This window comes from Borostomias antarcticus, assembly GCF_949987555.1.
Source record: "Borostomias antarcticus genome assembly, chromosome: 18".
NCBI classification, from domain to species: Eukaryota; Metazoa; Chordata; class Actinopteri; order Stomiiformes; family Stomiidae; genus Borostomias; species Borostomias antarcticus.
In genome coordinates, this window is record NC_140251.1 from 10,330,382 (window position 1) to 10,354,001 (window position 23,620).

General features: G+C 43.6%; 1 protein-coding gene across 1 annotated transcript; it reads right to left on the reverse strand.

The window, feature by feature from the left end:
• Positions 1–792: 792 nt before the first annotated feature.
• Positions 793–23,447, reverse strand: bmal2 (basic helix-loop-helix ARNT like 2). Its single transcript, XM_084452454.1, has 16 exons — positions 23,331–23,447; positions 17,979–18,108; positions 15,343–15,540; positions 14,302–14,459; positions 13,692–13,771; positions 13,442–13,534; positions 12,609–12,726; positions 11,889–12,038; positions 11,397–11,637; positions 10,841–10,947; positions 7,907–8,057; positions 7,695–7,765; positions 6,339–6,453; positions 4,821–4,908; positions 4,584–4,683; positions 793–3,294 (listed from the first exon to the last, which is right to left on the reverse strand). Exons 1-16 carry the CDS (start codon positions 23,386–23,388, stop codon positions 3,137–3,139), a joined length of 2,016 nt encoding a protein of 671 aa, XP_084308580.1. The 5' UTR covers positions 23,389–23,447; the 3' UTR covers positions 793–3,136.
• Between the last annotated feature and the right edge of the window lie 173 nt (positions 23,448–23,620).

Consider the following 23,620-nt stretch of genomic DNA (forward strand, 5'->3'; position numbering starts at 1 on the left):
GGAACACCCACAGACACCCTACCTCTGAATATGACCAAACTGGTGATGGTTGGACACTAAGACCTAACCAAGAACTATCACTTCTCTAGTGTATTTAACATTATAAAAAATACATATAAAAAAAAAATCAACTAATCTATTCTGTGAAATACATAATTGTACCCGCACCAAACCTCTACCCCAAACAACGTCAACAAAATCATTTCAAACAAGGATTACACAGGCTATGATGCACCTACAGTTCATGTCTAATCTCAATGGATTTGGAGAGTGCTCCTGGGTAGAATGGATTATACCTGTACTTGGACACAGTGTGTTTTGTATACAAAGCAAAAATGAACGGTGGCTAAAACTCCCAGTGACGCACTCTGGTAGGCTACAGCTCATAGGACGGCCACACAAGTGTCATTTTAATAGCCACCCCCACTCCAATTTCATGGGGTGGGGGACAATTACAGACTGAGACAGTGCTCACTAAACACTCCATCCCAACGCAGATACCAAAATAGGATCCTTACTGGCACATAGTAGCATGATAAACGGACCATAATAGGCAACTGTGGGGAGGTGTTCTGGTTTCGTTTGAGAAGTGTGTGTGTGCGTGAGGGGGTTTGGCTGCTGTATTTGAACCCCAAAAGAATATTAATAAAGACGACAGCTACGTGACCCAGCCCTAACCCTACGTGACCCGTATGACCCAGAGAGCAGAATTAAGAAAACGGGATAAAAAAAAATACAGATGAACACCTCGTTCCAACAATAGCCACATATTCAGCATCTACTGAAGCAGGTGTGAGAAAACATGACCTCTCTCCCACAGATAGCCTACTGAGCAAATGACAAAGCGTGTCAGGTGGATGAAGGGTTTTCCAGCTCCAACGGAGGGGTTGGTCTGTACCTTCCTGAGCCATCACATCGCCTGCTTATTGCTTCAGAGATCCTCATTAACATGACATTTTGATATAATTGCCTTGATAGAACATAAGATGCTCTGCTTTGTCATATTCCCTTACAGAAGCCAGTTCCTCAGTCGTGGTGCTGTGTATTGTAAATGCTTGGGACACCAGTTGAAATTGAGCTGTTGGATAATAATGTGGCAATACGTTTATTGTAAAACGTCCCCATACAAACAAATAAACAAAGAAGTAAAAACAATGCTTACCAAGTAGGCTAACCATGCCTCTCCAAAAACCCTGTTTCTTAATCTGTGGTAGGCCTAGATACTGTAGCACTATTTTGTAATATGAAGCTATAGTCGACAGAGCCAGGTTATTTTGCCACAAAGTTTATGGTTTGACAAGTAACTTGTCATAGAAATTGTAGTTTCACCACCTCACCACCTCCCTCAACCTTTCACATAGCTGTGCTAGTCTAATTTGACAGGATGACCTCCAGGAGGTCAACACACCTAGACGTTGTCTGCTCCAGAATAACCATCCTTTGTCCCATTGTCCCTGCAAGAATTACCGCCTTTTCTCATGTCACGTGTCTGTATTCTCGACCACTGTTGATGATGCCTGCCATTTAATATGACGTGTACAATGGGTTAGCCAATCACATCCCTGGAAGCGTCATACCTGTGTATTGCTTTGAATATAAGGCCGCGCAAGACCAGACTGCAGCACTTCACTTGGATAAACCACTCACGTGCGTTTCCTCTGAAGTCCTTGCGTTCGTATGTTTTCTCAATAAACCAGACTTAACCTCTTTGAGCGAATCTTGGCAAATCCTTTTTGAATTTAGATCAATTAAAAATCACACACTTGCACATTCATGGAATATGTTTTCTATTTCTGTAAATGTGCTCATTGACTGAGGGGGGGGGGAGGGGTCAGTTGTTACGTGGATGAAATCAATCCCTCCTACAGTATAACATTTGGAAAGTTTGCAATGTCAAAGATGTCCTGCTTGATGTGTCTGATATCGGTGTTGGTTGTGTGAAAATGGATGAACTGACTTGTGCGCTGTAGCAGTTCATTAAGCACCACGGTTCCAGTAGGACAGGGCTAAATGTAGACTGCACTGCTCCCGCTGAGCGAACGCGCCACCTGGATCACACCTGCGTTTAATAGGCCTGGCAGATCTCCTCCCTCAGTTTTGCGCAAAACTTCCACTCTTCCCTAACCAAACTTTTCCCTCGACCCTCTCACATGCATGCAGGCATAACTCGCCCTTCTCTATTCGAGCGTCAGGCAGAATGCAAGCTTAGATAATTAGCCATGTGTGGTCTGTTCGCGCATACCATGTATTTAGACGCACATTGCAATGAAATTAGACCTAAAATGGGCGCTAACATGTTAGTACATCTGCCCCTCTGTATCAGAGGTGAAAGTGATCTGAACTGTTGCTCTCCTGCCCTCAGGGTTGACCCAGGATGTCACACACACCCTCTCTCTCCTTCAAAAACACACATGCATACATGTGTCATCCAACTGTTATTATTCATATAAGACTATTTAAAAAAAGAAATAATTCTCAGTGCGTTTTTTGCTTCATCATCACTCCCATCCTTTCTTGAAGTGTAGATAGATGGACAGATAGATGGACATACAGATTGACAGATAAGACAGATAGATACTGTAGGTAGGTAGGCAAGTAGGTAGGTAATGTAAGGGAAACAGTTAGAGAAAGAATCCTCAAGCCACTGAGTGTCAAGTCCATAGGGTTGGGGTCCATAGGCCCTAGTGTTTGGCAGGGGCCAGTCTCTGGTGGTCCCTCAATGGGAGGGGTACTGAGTGAGTGCTGACACACACATCCTGGGCCTCTGGTCAGGGACAGCAGGACAGACAACAGGGATGCACAGAACCACCTAGAACAGGCCGGTGGCTGGAAGGCTTTACAGGCAAACCCTCGGACACTCCTCCTCTCCTCTCCACTCTTCCTTGACTGGAAGTGGGAGAGCAGGTGTCCTTTATCATCAGAGATCCCAAAATCTCCTAGAGCAGCCATCTGATGAGTGCACAGCTTATGTGAACCCCCCCCCCCACAACTAATAAATAAAAAATGTCAGATTAAAAAAGCTGCTACCCAGAGTAAGCAGTTAGTTGAAGGATTCTGTTAAGATAAAAAATAAAAACTACCAACAACAACAAAAAAAGATTTGTGGATGGGAGCTTCCGTGCTACTCTAGAGAGTTCTAGAGAGACCAATGGATCTCGTCAAAGTCCATGGCCTCGCCCAGGTTAGCGTCCGTCTCCAACAGGCTCATAATCACCGCCAGGTCCGCCTCGTCGTTGCCAAGGCTACTGAGGCCAGGCCCCACCACGCTGTCCAGATCCAGCTGGGAGCTCTCTCCTGAGAGAGAGAGAGAGAGAGAGAGAGAGAGAGCGAGAGAGAGGGATAGAGGGAGGGCAGATGGAGAGAGAGACAGGGAGGAGACGAGAGAGAGAGATAAAGAGAGAGAGAGAGAGAGAGGTAAGAGGTTAGAATCCTGAGACACACTGGCTTTTGGGGGAGGAGAGTTGAGTCGCAAAGCTACTCAGCTCAGACTGGAACAGGGAGGCTGTAGATCAGGGGTCTCAAACTCAAATTGGCTTGGGGCAACTGCTGGTGTCGTCAACTCATAGGAGGGCCACTTCAATGTCAATGTTTCTGAAAATGTCATTTTTCATTTCCATAACTAGACTGACAAGTCAGTCTCTAAATGTTGCAAGACTATTCCATAACTAACATTTTCATCATACAAATTCAAACAGGTTTCTATACATTTTAATATATTTTAACAGTGAGTGCAAATCTTTTTTCCTTACTTTTATTTGATCTTGAATAGCATACATTTGTACTTTATTCTGTTTTAGCTGCAAGATGCATCACTACTGTAAGCCTGCCCTGGACCTGTACTTGCATTTATTAAAGTTCAAGTTTGTTTCCATTTCTGGCCAGACACTTGAATGCATTTGTAGGCTACTACTCTTTCTTGCCAGACACTTATCTTGAAAGACTGCTGAGATGTTAGCCCTCTCAGCTGTGTGGCTCGTTACGACTCACACTGTTCTCCATGTTGAGTAATGAATAGCTCTTGACATTATATTCCTTTAGAACGGCGATTTTTTTCTTGCATATCAGGCAGGTAGCATTTCCATTGAATATGAATAGGCCTGCCTGCCGGTGCCGTGTACAAGAAATTATTTTGCAGGCCGGATTACATTTACTGATTTTAATTTAATTTAATTGATCACATATTTCTGACGTCATGTCCCGGGCCGGATGGAGGGGTGGGCCAAGCCGGGAGTTTGAGACCCCTGTAGATGTAGATAGTAACAACAATGTTTTGGAACACAGGCCCATATTTAAACCACTGACTGATGGTTTGAGACTGGCTAATAGGACAAGAAGTATTTATCGGCTGCAGCTCTGATCAACCGTGATACATGACACCCAGGAAGACAAGCTCATTTTTGTCCCTTTTCCGGTGCATTTGTTACGTTGAAGGTGACACACCAGAAAAAAAAAACTAAATCAGAAAGGCATACTCATCTACAGGAATGGCAATGGAGCCGATTACTTATTTTAGCGCGTTTAAAAAAGCTGCATATACGCATATGCATAATAATTTTGGCAGAAAAAGGGTCTTATTTTGGCACCCATGAGCGTTTCCTCAGCAGGGAAGGGGGTGCTGTGGGGCTCGTCCTCAGAGCTGGACTTCCCTGGCACCTCCATGTCCGACACTTCTCCATTTGGCACCTGGAGGAGACGCATGGAGACAGGGGTATTACTATAGCAACAAACACGCATGTACACGCACCGCCGCGCACGCACGCACGCACACACACACGCACACACGCACACACGCACACACACACAGAACAGTAGAGACTCACGGTGCTACTGGCTTTAGTGTGAGCCAGAGGAGATTTGTCCTGTAGGCTGAAGGGACTGACGTTGCCACTGGATGGGGACGAGTTCATCCTAAAACGTATGCGCACGCACGCACGCACGTACACACACAGAGAGAAAGAAAAAAGGCCATGCAATAAGATGGTATGATAATCTACTGTTCACTTAAAGGAGTGCAGATCGAGCGAAGTTCCGATCGCAGAAATCGGAAATTGGAGTAACATTAATCTAGGCTAATTTAGGCTGCATAGTCTAGGCTCAAAATGAAAGCGAAATTACTCTTACACCAAAAACATGTTTACCCTGTTACAAACAATTAGAAAATACCCATGTATGTTAGGGATATGACATATAGAAGAGGCCTTAACAAAATATAATATTTTGCCATATAGTAGGCTACATATTTTGAAGTGATGAATAGGCCTATATGGCTGCGCTGCGCTTAGATTCCAGTCAGAATCAGTCTCATGACAATTGTCAAACTTCAGACAAAAGCGGTCTGAGAAATGACGTGAGATTTGGTCGCAGTCTCCGCTCCCGTCCAAATTGATAAATGTTGAACTTGCCGTGGAAATGACCATACGTACAGTTTTCTGTCCTACGATCACCTAGTAAATGAGGGCCACACTGTGTATCCTTTCAGGAGTATGTTCTTGAAACACTGTCTCTGCCTACCTCTGCTGTCCGTATAGTGTTACTGCAGCCATAGCGGATCTGCTCAATGCATTCTACAGGGTCTAAGAACAAGCACCAAAATAGCTACTGAACACCTCAATCTCTGAACTGTGTGAATTTAGAATGTACACTGTCTCCTGAGTAGAATAGACTATACTTGTATAAAGACACTGAGCACAGTTTTTTCATGTACAAACAAAATGTACTTGGCAATCGGAAAAATGGATTTGGGGCGAGCACCCCCCGGTGGTGGGCTCTGGTACATGTGTGACGGACAGGCGAATGCACAAACACACACCAATGCACTAGCCAACGCATGCATGCACCAACGCACGCACTGACATACAGGGGTCATGTTAATATCTCCTCTCGGTTTTATCGGGTGGGGGACAGCTACAGTGTTGATGGAAACTATACAACCAGAGAACTCTCTATTAACATGCCTGTGAACATTCAGGCATGGTCTTCTTCTATAGTATTACATGAACCATTCAGACAAAAAGTATTCTTCATCACTGATGGTGCATCCACTAAACACAACACTGACATGCTTCTCTCCTGCTTCTCTACACCTGCCTCTCTCCTTCTCCTCCTCCTCACTCTCTGCCTGCCTCTCTCCTCCTCCTCTATCTCTGCCTCTCTCCTCCTCTTCCCCATCCTCCTCTCTCTCTCTGCCCGTCTCTCCTCCTCCTCCCTCTCTGCCTCTCTCTCCTCCTCCTCCTCCTCTATCTCTGCCTGTCTCTCCTCCTCCTCCTCCCTCTCTGCCCCTCTCCTCCTCCTCCCCATCATCCTCTCTCTCTGCCCGTCTCTCCTCCTCCTTGCCCCACCTGTTATAGTCCAGTAGCTCGTTGGCGATGTGCGTTCCTATGCTCCCGGCGTAGATCATGGTGCCAGGCGTGCTTGAGATTCCAGGGATGATAGGAAGAGACTTCTTTCCATCATCTACAAGGCAAAAGTTTCATGAGCCCCAGGTGAACAACACATGTATCGCTACTTTATTTATCTCTCCCATATCTAACTACACTGGACCACATTTCTAACTACAGTGGACCACATATCTAGGTGCACAATGGGCCACAAAGTCAAGCTGGAAAGTCTGTACACCTCTTATTTTGTCTCACAATTCTACACAAAATAGCCTAATGACAAAGTGAAAACTCTTTTTAGACATTTGTGGTGATTTATTAAACATCAAAATGTAAAATATCATACACAAGAGTGCACACCCTCTGATATGACACCCAAAAGTGAGCTGAGGTGCCTTGTTTCCACTGATACTGCTTGAGATGTTTCTACAACTGAATTGGAGTCCACCTGTGGTAAATTCAATTGATTAGACATGATTGGGGATTGCCAACACCTGCCTACATGTATATAAGGTCTCACAGTTGACATTACATGTCAGAGCAAACTCCAAGCCATGGGGTCAAAGGAATTATCTGCAGACCAGAAACAGGATTGTGTCAAGACATAGATCTGGAGAAGGGTATGGAAAAATGTATGCAGATTTACAGGTCCCAAAGAGCACTGTGGACACCATCATTCGTAAGAAGTTTGGAACCACAAAGGTTCTTCCTAGATGTGGCCGCCCGACCAAACTGAGCAATCGGGGAAGACGGGCCTTGACCAGGGAGGTGAGCAGGAGCCCAAGGGTCACTGACAGAGCTCCAGTGTATCCTTGTGGAGATGATAGAACCTTTCAGAAGATCAACCATCCAGGTAGCACTCCACGTGGATAAGTAAGGATATGCCAAGAGGAATGGGCAAACATCTCCAGAAACAAGTGTGCCAAGCTTGTAGCTTCTTTCTCAAGATGCCTTGAAGCTATAATCGCTGCCAAAGGTGCATCAACCAAGTATTAGGCTAAGGGTGTGACAGATATGGTACCCCTAAATAACCTATGTCAGTAAAATAAAATTGCATATTTTCTAAAAACCTGTTCTCCCTTTGTCATTATTGGCTATTGTGTATAGATGTTTGAGGCAACAAAATGAATTCTATCTATTGTAGAATAAGTCTAACTGTAATAAAACATGGAGAAAGTGAAAGGGCTGTGCAGACTTTCCGGCTTGACTGTATCCAAGTACACAATGGAGCACTTATCCAACTACAGAGTGGACCACACATCTAACTACAATGGAATACAAGGTTAAACATGGTTTCATCCTCCACTTCAACTGAACCTTCAGAGGCCTTCGGATTGCTCATCTGGTCTGATTTGTCTCCTGCTCTGCCTGTTCGACTGGGGTCACTCCTGGAGGGATAGAGAACAATTTGGAGGGAGACTTTTGTATCTCTCTCTCGCACACACACACATTCCCAGCGTCAGTATTTCAACAGTATCATGCTAGTGATATCACTCTAGAAGGTTCCAGGGGCAGAGCTAGGTACTTACGACAGGACAGTATTCGTTGACACTATGTACTCTACTTCTTTGGTCCACGGATTTACAAAACTAAACCACTGACTCTGCAGAGTGACAAAAGAGCCATGTTTCGTTTTGAACTTATAGCAATTTGTCTCCATTTTCTCTTTAGTCCGCAGCACTGTGGAGAGAAGGGGAGAGTCCAAGTTCAAAAACAGGAACGTCATCAGCCAGTATACAATTTCCAGGGATCGATAAAATACCTACGACTACTATTATTATTAGTAGGTGTCCTACGGTAGTAGGAACCCTATTGTTTTTCATGGTATTATTATTTTCCTGGAAATAGGCAAATAACTCAAAGTCCTGGATCAAAAATGCTATAAATCACTAGGTCCACACCAGACCAAGAGTAACTATGCCGACGCAGTAAACAATGCTGGCATTTCCACCCCATTTGATAAAAATGTATGAAACTTGGTATACTTATGCATTTCCTCATTTCCCGCCATGATGGATTTTTCTGCAGGTTGAAAAACGCAAATCCTATAGAATCTCACAAGTATGTTTATGGTGCATGTCTCCTTCCTTATATGGTTTTAACAGCTAAGATGTCCAATCCAAGATACAGGAGAGACTGGCATTTATGTCAAAAAATAAAATTAAAATAAAGTAAATAAAATGGCAACAAAATTCAAGTGCTTATAACGTTTTACAACAATGATCTAAGGACTTACGACTTACTTTTGCACCATGTTGAAGCATTTGTAGATATCTCAAAAAACATGGAAATTACAAGCATTTGAAGTCTGACCATTTTGGCGGGAAACTAATGCTACAGTAATATAGTGCTTTAAAACTCCTCTTCTCATGAACGCTTTACCTGATTCAGTCGCCATCGCACATGTGTACTCTTGGGTATTCTCTCTACCAAGGGTGATAAGGACAAGCCGTTTTACAACAAATTGCATGATTTGTGGCGTGTCAAAATTGGTCAGTCTACCCCTTGTCTGTCAGTCACCTCTCTGTCTGTTAGTCTCCTCTCTGTCTGTCAGTCACTAGGGCTGGCCCGAGCAATTCCAGTACTCCTCTATTCGTTCGGTAGCATGGTATTCAGAGCTCAATTCCGTATTCAGAGCTTCGTTTTTGTTTGTTTTTGCCAACAAAGCTTTGCAATAGTAGCTCAAACTACAATAGTCTCGGTATCGGGGGCCAATACTGCGCTCCACTCATACTTGTAAAAATGTCCCGATACTCCAAACAAATACCAATATCATAATAACGTTACACTGAGTGACTTGCAAAAGTGCAAGAGAATGCGGATTTCAGCAATGGAATCAGCATGATTGAAAAGATGGCTTGTGTTTCCTCCCTGATGCGCGTGTGCAAGGCAGAGCACCTGCTCCAAGACCCAGGGAGACACAGATGTCTCTTCTGATCATTAGGAATAGAGAAAATGCTTCTTAGCCGAATACCTTAACCTTACTGCAAGTTATGAAACCAAATCCCTTAATTCTTTACCTTAAAATACCATTAATTTCGCCATTAATAATGACATAATTAAAGGATGTTTCATGGGGTTTAAGGGGGTAATTAATGGATTAATGCATATGTATTTATAATACACAGGTATATAAATTATTCAGGTATTTTTAATGTGTTTTGTGCACGTTTCACATACAAAACAATGCGCAAGCCCTTAAAAAACTTCAAACTTTTAAATATCATTAACAAGGGTCAAGGTGAGGTGGGGGACATGACCTTGCCCATAGTGTAACCCCAGGTGCTTTGACCAGTCACGGTCCACTGTCAAAGAGACAGGGCTTAACATCAGTAAGTACTTGCAAGTACTCACCAGTGTTTCGTTGAATGGTTGGAATGGCAAGGGTGGTCATTTGGAGAGACATACGGTTCACCTGTGGTACATTTTAAAAAGTACTCACACAGAAAGCCGAAGTCTCAACAAATCAAACAGTGTTGTCCATTTCCTTCTAACTCTTTTTGTTTCTGTTTTATAGTTTGCAGAAGCTGACTGTCTGTCAGTCACTCCCCCTGTCTGTTAGTCACCCCCCTTGTCTGTCAGTCTAACTAAGACTAAGTTCCACTGACTGAGTGTGTGAAATTTGTTCTCCGCATTTGACCCATCCCCTGGGGGAGCGGTGCGCAGCAGCCGAATCATTTGGTGATGTAGCCCCCCAATTCCAACCCTTGATGCTGACTGCCAAGCAGGGAGGCAATGGGTCCCATGTTTATAGTCTTTGGTATGACTCGGCCGGGGATCGAACCCACAACCTCCCAGTCTCTGGCCGGACACTCTACCACTAGGCCACAGAGCTCCCCCCCCCCCCCCCCCCGTCTGTCAGTCACCCCCTCCTGTCTGTTAGTCACCCCCCTTGTCGGTCAGTCACCCCCCCTGTCTGTCAGTCACCCCCCCATCTTTCAGTCACCCACTCCTGTCTGTTAGTCACCCCCCCTGTCTGTCAGTCACCCCCCCTGTCTGTCAGTCACCCCCCTTGTCTGTCAGTCACCCCCCTTGTCTGTCAGTCACCCCCCTTGTCTGTTAGTCGTAGGACCCCTTCATTACCGCTTGCAGTTATACTGATTATTATTTCCTAATGTACTATGATGGTGGAGCAAGAGTAAGATTTGCATCAAAAAGCCCTGAACAATTTCTTTTCTCAGTTTCTCAGACTGTTTCTGAGAAAAAGCCTTGGTAGAAACATGAGATCTTTTTTTAGAGAGTGTGACGCTGGGGAGGCGTCTGGCAACAGAGACTAACAAACATGGGTAGCGTACATCCACAAAGACATTCCAACATGGAGGTCTCTCTTGTGTTAGAGATAGTCTCTGGCTACAGATATCAACTTGTCACCAATAGGTTAAAAGACGATGTTTATGGATCACACAGGTTGAATAAGAATTAGAGTAAAAGGTTTGGGACACACCAGAGTACTGAGAACGTACCTTTCCGATGTCTGTCTGCTAGATGTGGTAGGTCATCCTGATGGAAGTACTCATAGCAGGAGGTCCCCAGCAGCTCCTGAGGAAGGTACCCTAGGATGGTGGTGGCTCTGGGGAGGAGAGCAGCTTGAATACACGGCTGTGTGTGTAAATAAAGGGGAGACCTACTACAAACATTTGTTTAAAAGAAAAATGTGTCAAATAAACCTATAAGGGGTGGGTCGTCTTGGACGATTTGACATGTAAATTGAAATGCATTCATTCATTCATTCATTCATTCATTCATTCATTCATTCATTCATTCATTCATTCATTCATTGTAGCCAGGGCTCATTTGTAAAAGAGACCCAATGTGACCCTCCTGTTTAAATAAAGGAGTAATTAAATCTTCTGTTTAATTACCATGTTAAGAACATCTTTGTGTGTCATAGTGACCCTGACTCCCAGCAGGCCACATGTTCACCCAGACACACACACACACAGGCAACACAGCTCTCTCTCTCAGGACGAGAGAACGTAAACACGATGAGAACATGTTACAAAATGAGGGGAAGGTCACCTTTGGTCGACGAAGGTGAACTTGCCGTCCATGGCGTAGCGCGTAATGAACTCGGTGGGCTTGACGCGGACCTCCCCATTGGGCTGGGGGGCGGAGTGGGGGTGAATGCGACACACAGCCACCAGGCAGCTGAAGTGGGAGCTGTCCTTGTCTGCCTCTGCCTCCCCATCCAGGCCCAGCTGGGTGGTGGGCCAGCTACGCATGTAGCCCGTACAATGCACAGTGCAGTACTTCTGAGACTCTGCAGGGGGAAACAAAGTACCGCCAAAAGGGTAACACTCAATACTAGTTCCTTTTTTCTGAGGATTTTAAGTTGGCAGTTGGCAACCAACTTTTTATACTCAATACATTTGTCCTGTCAGTCATATCTTCCCATATTCTAAAAATAACTCTAGAATAATCTATAAAATTGAGTCAGAGTAACATTGGGTACACGAACAGAAATGTGCATAAAACATGTAAGGTTTTAATGTGTATTAAAACGTTGCCGACCTTTCTTCTTGGAGTTGCTGGTCTGGAAGTCCTTGTCCTCCACCTTGACGGAGATGTTGTTGTACTTCATGCGGCAGAAGAAAGACCGACGGGCACCAGAGCAGAGACGAGCCGTGCCCAGGGGGAGGTCAGCCTGGACCTGCAGCCCCTCTGAGGAACAGACAGGGGAATTAAGATTCAACATTCCTTTATTTGTCACATGGAATGTTCCGTGTAGTCACACACGCACACATTTTTGTCATACAGCAGAAACTTATCCAAAGCGACTTACAATAACTACAGGATTAGCAAAAAATCCCGAAAATAAGGTCTGTGTTTAACAGAGACTCATAGAATAGGGTATGTTTCCTTCTTAAAAGTTAAAAAACATCATTGGCCATCAGCCAAATTGTTATTTTAAACATAACATCCCTAGTCTTGAGTCTCTTGCAAAAGCTGGGTGGGGAAATATGGGTAGAAACTCTGCCATCCGGACAGTACAGTAGATGGAAGCTCATTGCCAGATCAGATAAGAGGCGTGGCTGAGATGAGTGAGCCGTGTCCTTGTAGAGGTGGCGGTACTAGACGGCCAGCAGAGCTGGAACAGCGTACAGTAGTGCTTGAGCTGGAGTTTAAAACCTGACCATTATTCGCACACGTGCACACACGCATGCACACATATACACACACGCAAACACACACGCAAATACACGCATACACCGTCAACGTAACCAGACTTACTTTTGGCATCAATTAGCCTCTCTCGGGGGTAAAGCTCAGAGGCAGACAGCTGCTCCTTCACTTTCCCAATGTCCTTAGGGTGAACATAGTCAAACAGACTCTGTCCAATCAGCTCCGTCTGCGGGCACACACAGTGGCAAATGAACCAACCAGACCCATGAACCTGGTATTAAGCTGGCCCTGAACCAATCATTACATTACATTAGTAATTTAGCAGACGCTTTTATCCAAAGCGACTTAAATAATTGCATTTAACGTAGGAAAAGCCGATGTACTACTATTTGCCAGAGCTCTCAAGTGCATCTCCTTTCTAAAACAAGTGACTAAGAGCATAATCTAGTGCTGAAGGCAAAGTGCAAGAATAGCAATCTAAAATATAATAGGTGCTTAAGAGGGAGGATCGTGGTAGTACTTCTTGAAGAGATGAGTTTTGAGCCTGCGGTGAAAGATGGGCAGCGACTCTGCTGTCCTGACGTCAGTGGGCAGTTCGTTCCACCACTGCGGGGCCAGGACAGAGAAGAGCCGTGACCGTGTCGATCGACTGCAGGGGCCTCGGAGTGACGGGGCAACCAGTCGCCCCGAGGTAGCTGAGTGTAGCGGTCAGGAGGGGGTATAGGGTTTGACCTTGGCCTGGAGGTAGGAGGGAGCTGTTCCTTTCATTGCCCTGTAGGCTAGCGCCAGATTTTTAAACTGGATGCAAGCCGCTACAGGGAGCCAGTGTAGGGAACGGAGAAGGGAAGTTGTGTGGGAGAACTTGGGATCAATTGGATTAGCAGACTCAATCAATCAATTAGCAGACTCAATTAATCAATCAATTGGATTAGCAGACTCACCCGGCAATAGTTGAGTATCTTGGTGACAGACTCTGAGACAAAAACTATCTTCCCTCGGTCACAACCTACAACGAACAGAAACCCATCTGCAGCCTGGACGAGAAGAGAGGAGAATTGAAGATTACTCAACTGGAGTAATACGTTAACAGGTACAAGTAGTTTATTTTTCTGTGCTCTACTCCAGATAAAGCCAGCAGGGGGGTGCTGTTGAGGAGGTACAGGTAGCAGTGAATCCTGCGATGCTGCTCACCCTGAGAACCAGATGCTTGAGCTCGTCGTCCGGGAGGAAGGAAGGCTTGCAGTTGGCTTCAGTGAAGGAGCTACTTGAGCCTGTCAGTGAGAGAGAGTGATGAAGCTCACACACCACACTGTAGCCTACAATTCAGCACATTTTGCTGAAGTTCCACGGCTTAAAGCATCCATCTTCAAAGTCCGGACTCCGGCCCGGACCCGGACCAAACCACAAATCAAATCAAACTTTATTTGTACAGTATAGCGCATTTCATATACAGAGGCAACACAATGCACAACTGTCTCCGGACTCGGAATCAAGCCCTTTCACCTTCTCCACATTTTATTACATTACAGACTTATTCTACAATAGATTGAGTTCATTTTTTTTGTCTCAAAATTCTACACAAAGGGGAGGGGGGCAAGGGTGATAGGAAAATTATGATTTATATTATTGTTTTCTTAAAAGACAGACTTTGGATCATTGGGGGAAAAAATGTTTCCTCAAAGAGTGCAATATGTTGTTTGCTGCTTTTTTTGGCCTGGATCCTCTTGAAGAAGAGGGGTCTTAGAGATTTCAATAGGTCTTTTACTAGTCAAATAAAGGTTAAAAAATAAGCCCAGGGTACCTTTGAGAGATTTGAGGTGCTGCACGGCCATGCGCAGCACGGTCAGTTTGTCCAGCTTACGAGATACGGGGTTGCAGGTGGGGATCATGGCCGACAGCTCGTCGATCAGGTTGTTCATCTTGTCCCTCCGGCGCTTCTCGATCTGGCTGTGAGGCTCTCTGAGAGGAACAGCAGCAGCAAATATAATGAGTCTCTCAGATCAGTGACTGTGTGCTTTGCATTGTATTTGGTGTAAATGTGTATTTAAATAGTATCATTTAATTTCAATAGGCCTTTTTTTTTTCATGTTTTTTATTATTATTTTATTATTCAGTTTCTTGACTGTGAGCTTGAATGAAATAAAAGTAAAAGTGAATGTGTTACGTGAATATAATATGTATTATATGTATAATAATTTCATTCCAAAACACTATAGGCCTATATCTGATTGGAAAAAGGTTGGCCCACTGACATTTATCCCTGACGATCTTCATAATGAACAATGACTTAATGTTCAGGATTTTTAGCTAAAGGCATACGATTGCTGGTGTAATTTAAAATATTCCATAATGAATTTTGAAGGGTATAATTTTTCAAAATGGACACAGCGTTTTGGAATCAATCAATCAATCAATCAAAGCTTTATTTGTATAGCGCATTTCATACCCAGAGGCAACACAATGCGCTTTACAGAGAACAAGGGAGGTGGGTATACGACCCACCCCTACATATTCCAGAGGGAAGCAAAAAAACAGTATCACCCGGGGGCCAGATAAGTGAGCTGTAAAAAATTCTTCCCTGACCCCTCTCAACAAGGCGATCGAGCAAGCTCCTGGAGTATGTTTGTCTACCGGCTATGAACATTTATAAAGCAATAAATAACATTAAATAACATTAAATTACATTTTCAGAGTAAGAGAGGCTAATAACATCATAGGAGAGACATGGCAAACACTGGTGTATGTCTGTGTGTGCGTGAATGTGCCTGGATGATGCCAGGAGGAATGAAACTCTTCATATGAAGATCTGCCATGCTGTGAAAGTAGGAAATGAGCAGAATACCTGAAGCATCTGATTTTAACATGTTGGTCCTCTGCTTCAGACCTGCAGAAGAGAGAACAAGACACACAGGCGTACTCATTCAGAGTAGAACACGACAGCAGGCTGCTGAAATGTTCACTGAACCGTTTCAGATTTAAATGATACCCCTCTTGGTCATCCTCCATCTCCACGTCCAGAACAGCGGCTGTTTTTTTGTCCCTGGGAACAAGTTGCAGCGTTAATCATGAGGATGATTGGATGATTAGATGGGCGTGGCCTCTAGCAGAGAGGCTAATGATATCATGCCATAGATATCAACGCTCTTTCATATTATAAACCAGGGTAAAGGTTACACACAGCAAACATTCCCTCTTACTAATAACCCCATCCTAACCAGTCCCAGCCCGCTGTGTGTGTGTGTGCATATGCCGCCACTTCTTCAAGTGCCACAAAGTTTGAGGTACCCGACCACTTCGACACACACTCGTGTGTCACAGTGCGATGTGAAACGGCTACGATGGGACAGTAAGAATGTCATTTCGGCATCATCTACCAAAATAATGAATTATTTTCAACAATGCTTTATTTACATCAAGTCAACACATCAACGACGTTCATCATTACATCAATCTCACTCAATCAGAAGATAACCAAATAAGATGCGTGGGAATATGCATGCAAATAAATGATGTGTGCAACACCGATGACTGAGAAGTGCTGGAATTATTTGCAGTTATGGGGATGATTGCAGAATTAAAGAGACAACTGCCACAGGTAGGATATTAGACCAACTACAGCCGACAAGACCACAATGTTTTCTTTTCTTCGTTCAGCGTATTTACAGGTCTACACATGAACATGAATGTAGACTTTGAAATGAACCTCGCTAAACATGTCCTCGCAGATTATTAACATGTCATCTATAATTCTATAATTGAAAATATTTTATGCATTTATTGGGAGTAGGCTAGCCACTATAGCACCCAAGGCACTGCCATTTATTATTTGGTGTAATATTCTAGCCTATAGCCTACAGATAGATGAAACTGTCATGATCTATAATACGACTAGATATCCACTTTGGTCTGCATGCATTTCCCTGTGGCCAAATAGCGTTGTCAGAATCTCATCTTTTTTCTGTTTGTTGAAGTGACTGCGTCCCTCTGACATGCGTCTTTATAACAGGCCCTAATTTCTTTCGCACAAAACTTTTGCTCAGCAAAGATGGGAAATACCGGTAGGCTACTATCCAATTGTTTAGGCTATTTAAACCAGTATGTTTATGGCCATTTAAACCAGTATAAAAAATTAGGCTATCTAATGGGCCCATCATAGCCTATAAATTACGAATCATTCATTTGACCTGGCTCTGAGAGACTGTGCAACTAAGCCGAATGGCCTACAGTAAAATACTGGTAGACCGAAAAAGGTTATTTCAAACTTAATTTGCACTGGTGTGAAAACGATTTTAACAACTCAGTTCTGCATGTAAAAATAAATAATGTAGGCTAGACAACATTGCCTCAAATTATTGGGATACGTTTTACCATCTTTAACAACGATAAGTTACATAGTCTACACATGGCCTATTAGTTATGGAAATACCTGTAGGCTACTGACTACAGCACTCTTTTGTAATCCAATTGCACTGCTAGTCCTTGCACTGTTTGTATCCTGCACTGATCTGTCCTTGCACTTGTCCAATGTTGTATTGCTGTAAAGCACCACGTCACAAAAAATCCTATGTATCTATTGCAATAAACTAATTCTGATTCTGGGTATAGGCGAGGCAGATACAGTAATATATCCAAAAGGCTGAACAATTATAGGTTGACGTAACAAGTTTAGTTTGTTCGCCCCTACCATTATTGTTTAAAGTCTACTGTGCCACAGACAAAGTCTATATTGTTTTGCAGGGATGTTACTGAAAAGGCGTAAATAACTTGTCATATTTTGGTATTTTGGAGGGCTAGGCCCTAAGTAAGGACAAACATTGTTAGAGTTCATGAAATGTAGGCCATAAATAAAGCATTGTTGAAAATAGCTTGATGTCTTTCTTATTATTTTGGTAGCTATAGAGCACCATGACATTCTACATTTAGAGTCCATCAAAGTGTCGACTCCATGTAGCCCTAATGATGAAAGTATCGACTTGATGTAGCATTGTAGAAAATAATTGATTATTTTGATAAATTATTTCAAAATGGCATTCATACTTCTGTCTTCCGATATAGAGTCCATGAAAGTGTCGACTCGATGTAATGAACACCATAATGAGCACCATGATGCAATACACACTCTCTTCTTCGTCTCATCGCAGTCGTTTCGCACTCGGTAAGTATTTGCCACTCGACTTGAAATCACCGCAAGTGATTTTCCGACGAACTGCGGTACAGCCGTGTGTGTGTGTGTGTGCTTGTCCCACCCTCGCAAGAGGCCATTTGCCTTTAGCCAGACTGTTATTGTAAATATGAATTTTTTCATAATTGATCTGCCTGGTAAAATACAGAAAAAACTAAACATGCACATCAATGCAACTGCAGACAGCTTATACTGTATCTTATCTGTGTGGGAACTGACTAAACCCTAGCCCTAAACCCTAACCTTTGACCGTGAAACAGGCGCACACACACACACACGCACACAGAGACACTTACAGGTGGTCCATGCTGCCCTTGCGCTTGCGGGGCGGCTCCAGGCATGCGGCCATGCCAGCAGCTGAGGTGGGGGTCATCAAGTTGGGCACAGAGACAGAGCAGCTAAGGCTTGGCTCCACCAGCACAACTTCTGTAACACACATACACATGCAAACACACACACAAGCACTTAGTTTCACACTAAGATTTGTTTGTCTACAATTTCTAGCTAGACGCTAAGACGTGACTCACACCACAGTTATCCTGACCCTGACCTGATCATGAAGTGTGTGTGTGTGTGTGTGTGTGTGTGTGTGGTGAGACTCCAGGGACAATGCCAGGGGTAATGTAGATGGTGGCTCAATCCTGTGCCACCTGTTTTTAGTGTCCCACAGACCCAGTGACCAAAAGAGACATGAACAGACCAGCTCCACCTGGAGTTCCATCCTGTTCTTGCTAGCGAACATCTCTGGTAGGATTACAGAGCCTGGATAAACCAGGAGGATACCAAGGCCATCACACATGTTCGTTCCCCTCTTCCTCCTCCATACCCCTCTGTTTCAGTCCTTTTCTGGACACGTCGTTTCATGTGTCTGTATTTTTAATGCAAATGAGTTGCTCCTCCCCGCCCCCACTCTCTACTGCCTCCGGAAGTTCAAACAATGCAAAAGCAGTAGGACATTTCTGAGTGGCTAGTTAAAGGGGTAGTGTGCTATTTTGTACATTTAGCCCTATTTGTGGTCTGTCTACCATGAACCTGAAACATAGAGACCATAATTTCACTGAAATGCATCGCAATCCGAATATGTTTAGGTGTTCGGCATGACTTGCACATAGTCCTCCATGGGAGCAGTGAAAACAAGCGCCAGGGGAATGCTTATGTCCAAGCCATGCCAAACATGTAAAAACATTTGGATTGTGATACATTTCACAGGAGAGCATACCGAGACTGGTAGACCTGTGCTTCCCGTCTTGGAAAACCACTTTATCATAGTTTTTCCAACGCATTTACGTATGCCCCATTGACTTCCATTGTAGCCCAGTGAGAGTGAAATTATGGTCTCCATGTTTCAGGTTCATGGTAGACAGACCACAAATAGGGCTAAATGTCCAAAATAGCACACTACCCCTTTAACAATTTTTTGACTTATTTTTTTATCCAGAAAGGGGGCTTGTGATGTCAGCCGCCCAGGAAAATCTGAAAGGCTTGTTGAGTTTTCAGAATTTGGCTGCCCACAAAAAATGACTGGTTTGTCTTATTTCAAAGTGGTGTGTGTTAGTAGGCCCATCAGAGGCCCAGTAGTATGTGTGCCAGCACTGAAAAAGTGAGTTTTTCCATTATAGGTGGTGCTCAAAGCCCCCTGGCCATGAACGGGTGTCTCAGAGTGGAGGCAGGGAAACAGCAGGAGGAAGGAACGTTCATGGTATGCGTGTTACGGCTCTGCCTCCCTCACCTCCACAATTGGATTACGGATTATTGGACAATGTTTGCAGATTGTTTGACCCCCCTTCTGGACTTTGACTATGGAATTACAGATCATGGACTAGTGTGTATCATTTTTGTTACTAAACGCGGGGGTTAGGGTTAGAATGATGGACTGTACCATCCTGACTGAGGGGGGATGCTGATGGACTATACCATCCTGACTGAAGGGGGTTAGGGTTAGACTGGTGGACTGTAACATCATAACTGAGGAGGGAGACTAATGGACTGTACCATCCTGCCTGAGGGGGAGACTGATGGACTGTACCATCCTGACTGAGGGGTGACAGATGGACGGTACCATCTTGACTGAGGGGCAGGCGATTGGATTTACTGCTGCTGGTTGATTGTATGGTATTCAGCTCACGATCTACACTGCAAAGAGACAGTTGCCATGGCAAAACATCATGGATAAGTGCTTCAGGGGCTCTAAATGTGTTTCCTGCATCCGCTAACAGAGCTGACCTGGAATACTTCTTCACAGAGATGGACTGACCCAGTCCCCGAGCTCCATCATGAATATACTGTGCATCAAAAATCTGACCTTGGATGTCTGATCACAGACATGGACAGACAGAGAAGGAGCAGTAGAGGCAACCACACAGATGAATAACAACACCAGGGGGTTGACTCTGTGTAGAAATCAGGCCTCTCAGAAAGCTCCTACACTACATACAGACAAAACAGAAGACTAACAGAACCAGCAGCACAGAACTAGAAAGGGTGCTCAGAGAGCCATGAATGCATTGTGTTGGTGTAGCCGAGTTGAAATGGTTAAACTCACTCCTCAGTATAAATATCATCCACTTGCACCACCGAAGAGTAAGCTTTTCAGTGGCGTAGCTGGTAGTGGTGTTTATGACAGGTGGTCATGTGTGAATGCAAATCAGAGGACCTGGGTGTGATGCCAGCATAGGCAAGTTTCAGGAGGAAGCGATACTGACAAGTGATGCACTGAGACATGTTAGATCAACATGTGCTGTTGTTGAATGTGTAAGTGAAAACAATAATCAGACTTTGATTGATAGATAAGAAAGCAGCCAGGTCTCTCTTTCTCGCTAGGATATCAGAGTGCATTTACAGTAGTAGGTATAGGGTACAATAAAACCTCAATAATATATAGATCGATACATTTAATAAGCTATAAAAAATTATTTACAAACTATAAAAAGAAACAAAACACTGTCCCTATGACATAAAAAATAACATGAAATATGAACATGATAGATACAAAATGGAATAATGTTCGACATCTAGTCTACTCCACAATCGCTATATCCTCTGCATCAACACTACACTACACTTACTACATACAGTACATTACTACACTATATTACTACACAAAAATACAATTGCTCTAGTGACTCCAGCATTCAAAGTCCTATGCTTTCCCACAACACCACCATGTTTGCACAATGAACTGAAGCAGTATTGTCAAAGACCAGAGCCTGAATCCAAAAGGGAAAGTGAATGGCCAAGTTTTGTTTTAATTCGTGGATCCACCAAGTGATTTGGATCTGCTCCAAAATATTATGGGTTCTAAGTTGGCTCATGGTACACCCCTTCACAGAGTTTCGTGAAAATAGGTCCGGTAGTTTTTGTATAATCCTGCTAAAGAACGAACGAACGAACACCAGAGACTGAAAACCTATCCTTTAACGGGCGGAGGCAACAATATAGAGACAGAACAGAAGACTAACAGAACACCATACAGATGGAATAGAAGACTAACAGAACAACATACAGATGGAATAGAAGACTAACATAACAACATACAGACAGAACAGAAGACTAACATAACAACATACAGAACAACATACAGACAGAACAGAAGACTAACAGAACAACATACAGATGGAACAGAAGACTAACAGAACAACATACAGAACAACATACAGATGGAATAGAAGACTAACAGAACAACATACAGATGGAATAGAAGACTAACATAACAACATACAGACAGAACAGAAGACTAACAGAACAACATACAGAACAACATACAGACAGAACAGAAGACTAACAGAACAACATACAGATGGAACAGAAGACTAACAGAACAACAAACAGAACAGCATACAGACGGAGCACAACACTAGCAGAACATCATACAGAGGGACTGGCATTATTGGCTTTAGGTTCCCTTTAAACGAATCTAAATTATTTTTTACATTTCTTCGTGGTGATGTCACCAGCTGAGGTCAGATGCACTTCCTTGCCACTTTGCTTAAACACTCCCCCCTCCTCCACTCTCCCCCTCCCTCAGAACCTCTCTGCTTGCGTCACTGTGGACAGAGACGGCTTATGAAAGGGATACCCGAGTTTGGTAGACAGGCAGAGCCAAAGAATTGTAGAACACCCTGACTCACTTGACCTACTTTTATTACAAAGTTATAACCAAAATCGTTTAGCAACCCTGGCTAGTCAGGACTGACTTGTGTGCTTTGTGTAGCTGCTGTGATGCCTTCATACAAATATCAATACAAATGTACATCCCTGCCAAATACTCCTACTCACAAAAAGAGACACAGAGAAAGAGTTTTTCTCCTTTTAAGACGATCATGGGCCAAACTGATCATGAGACATGCCATTGTGCACTTGAACGGTAGCTCACTGAAATGCACTTTTCTCTTGAAGTGCATATTTTCAAAGCCCTAAAGTTTGTCAATAAAGCTCTACCTCTGTGTTCCGGGGAGCCACAATATAGTGAACTCAGTCAGTTCAGCATTTTAGAATGTATTGTCAAGTTATACCCCAAAGACCCTGAAAGAAAGAACAGTCACCATGGGCGATAAGTGTGCTGCTGGTTTGACCTACATATTATATAACTGTCACAATACTGCACTACTCCTGCCTGCATATAACAACACGGAGAGTACAAGACATTCCCCTATCAAAATAAACACATACTCTATGCTAATCACCAGAGAATTCAAACAAAATACATAGCACAATTCAAATTAACTAGAGGTTCAACACGGGCTCGCCCAACAAAGGCTACCATGAACAAAGTAAACTGTAAAAAGTCATAAAGGCATAGGCTACATTGAATTTACACCAGAGACCCACTATCATTTCTATAGAAGCGAATGTAGCTGCTATTTACATTGTTTCTGTACAGAAGTTTATTCAATGTGGACATATTGCGCTAAAAACGTGGGCTTTGTGAGCTCCCAGTCTTCTGCAGTGATTAACAAATTATTATTTTTTTTTAAAACGAGAAATTGCATAAAGTACAAATAAAATATAAACATATAGTTAATACCCCATATAATTAAAGTCACCATTAAAAGTAACTAAAGAACATCTCGAGATCATCCTTTATTGTCAAGTGAACCGATCGGCACGTTATGTAAAAAGGATCAACTTTCAACATGCCGACATACAATTCCAAATTACGCACATGGAAAAAAGGTCTTTAAAATGTGTCAATAATAATAAAAACATTTAGCAGTCCTAATCAAATAACATAATGTAGACGTTGTCACAGGATGCCTTTAACTAACGTTATAGAATAACACGGCTATATAGCCAGAACAGCCTTAGCCGACTATGCTAAGCTATGCGCGCAAACAATTACGCACAGACGTGTGATCGTGCAAAAATAACAACTTGTCTGTCTAAACATCAATAGTGATACATATTAGTAACCTTGATATTTAATTAGGCAATACTGTTTACAGAAATGCCGTTATACCAAGTTTGCCCTACTGATCTACTGACCTAGTTTCGGTAGAGCGCAGAGCTTATGGCCAATCACAGAAATTCGCAAACCGTTTCCTGTCACCCCTCCCCGCGACACCGGTATGGCTACGGCCAACACTCGCGTTTAAATAGGAAAAAGGTATCCCAGTATCGGCTGAGACATATCCCAGTAGTTCTAGGTTTACCTGTCTGTTCCCCTACTGATCTGTCACCGCCGCCAGCCGCTGCATTCCTCCCCGACATGGCTGGAGCCGGTGCGCCGGGGCCCAGCACTCAAATACATGTGGATGAGGCGGTATATGATGTTGATGTGAGAAGTGGGAGAGGGGAGAGGGGGGCGCAGAGTGGGTTGTATAATTGCCTTCTTTTTTTTTCTTCTAGAGGGCGGGGGTAAAGAGAGGGAGAGGGGACACAGAAACGTGCGAGGAAAGTACACGGTGTAATCAGGACACAGCAGTGCTGAAATTCGGGAAAA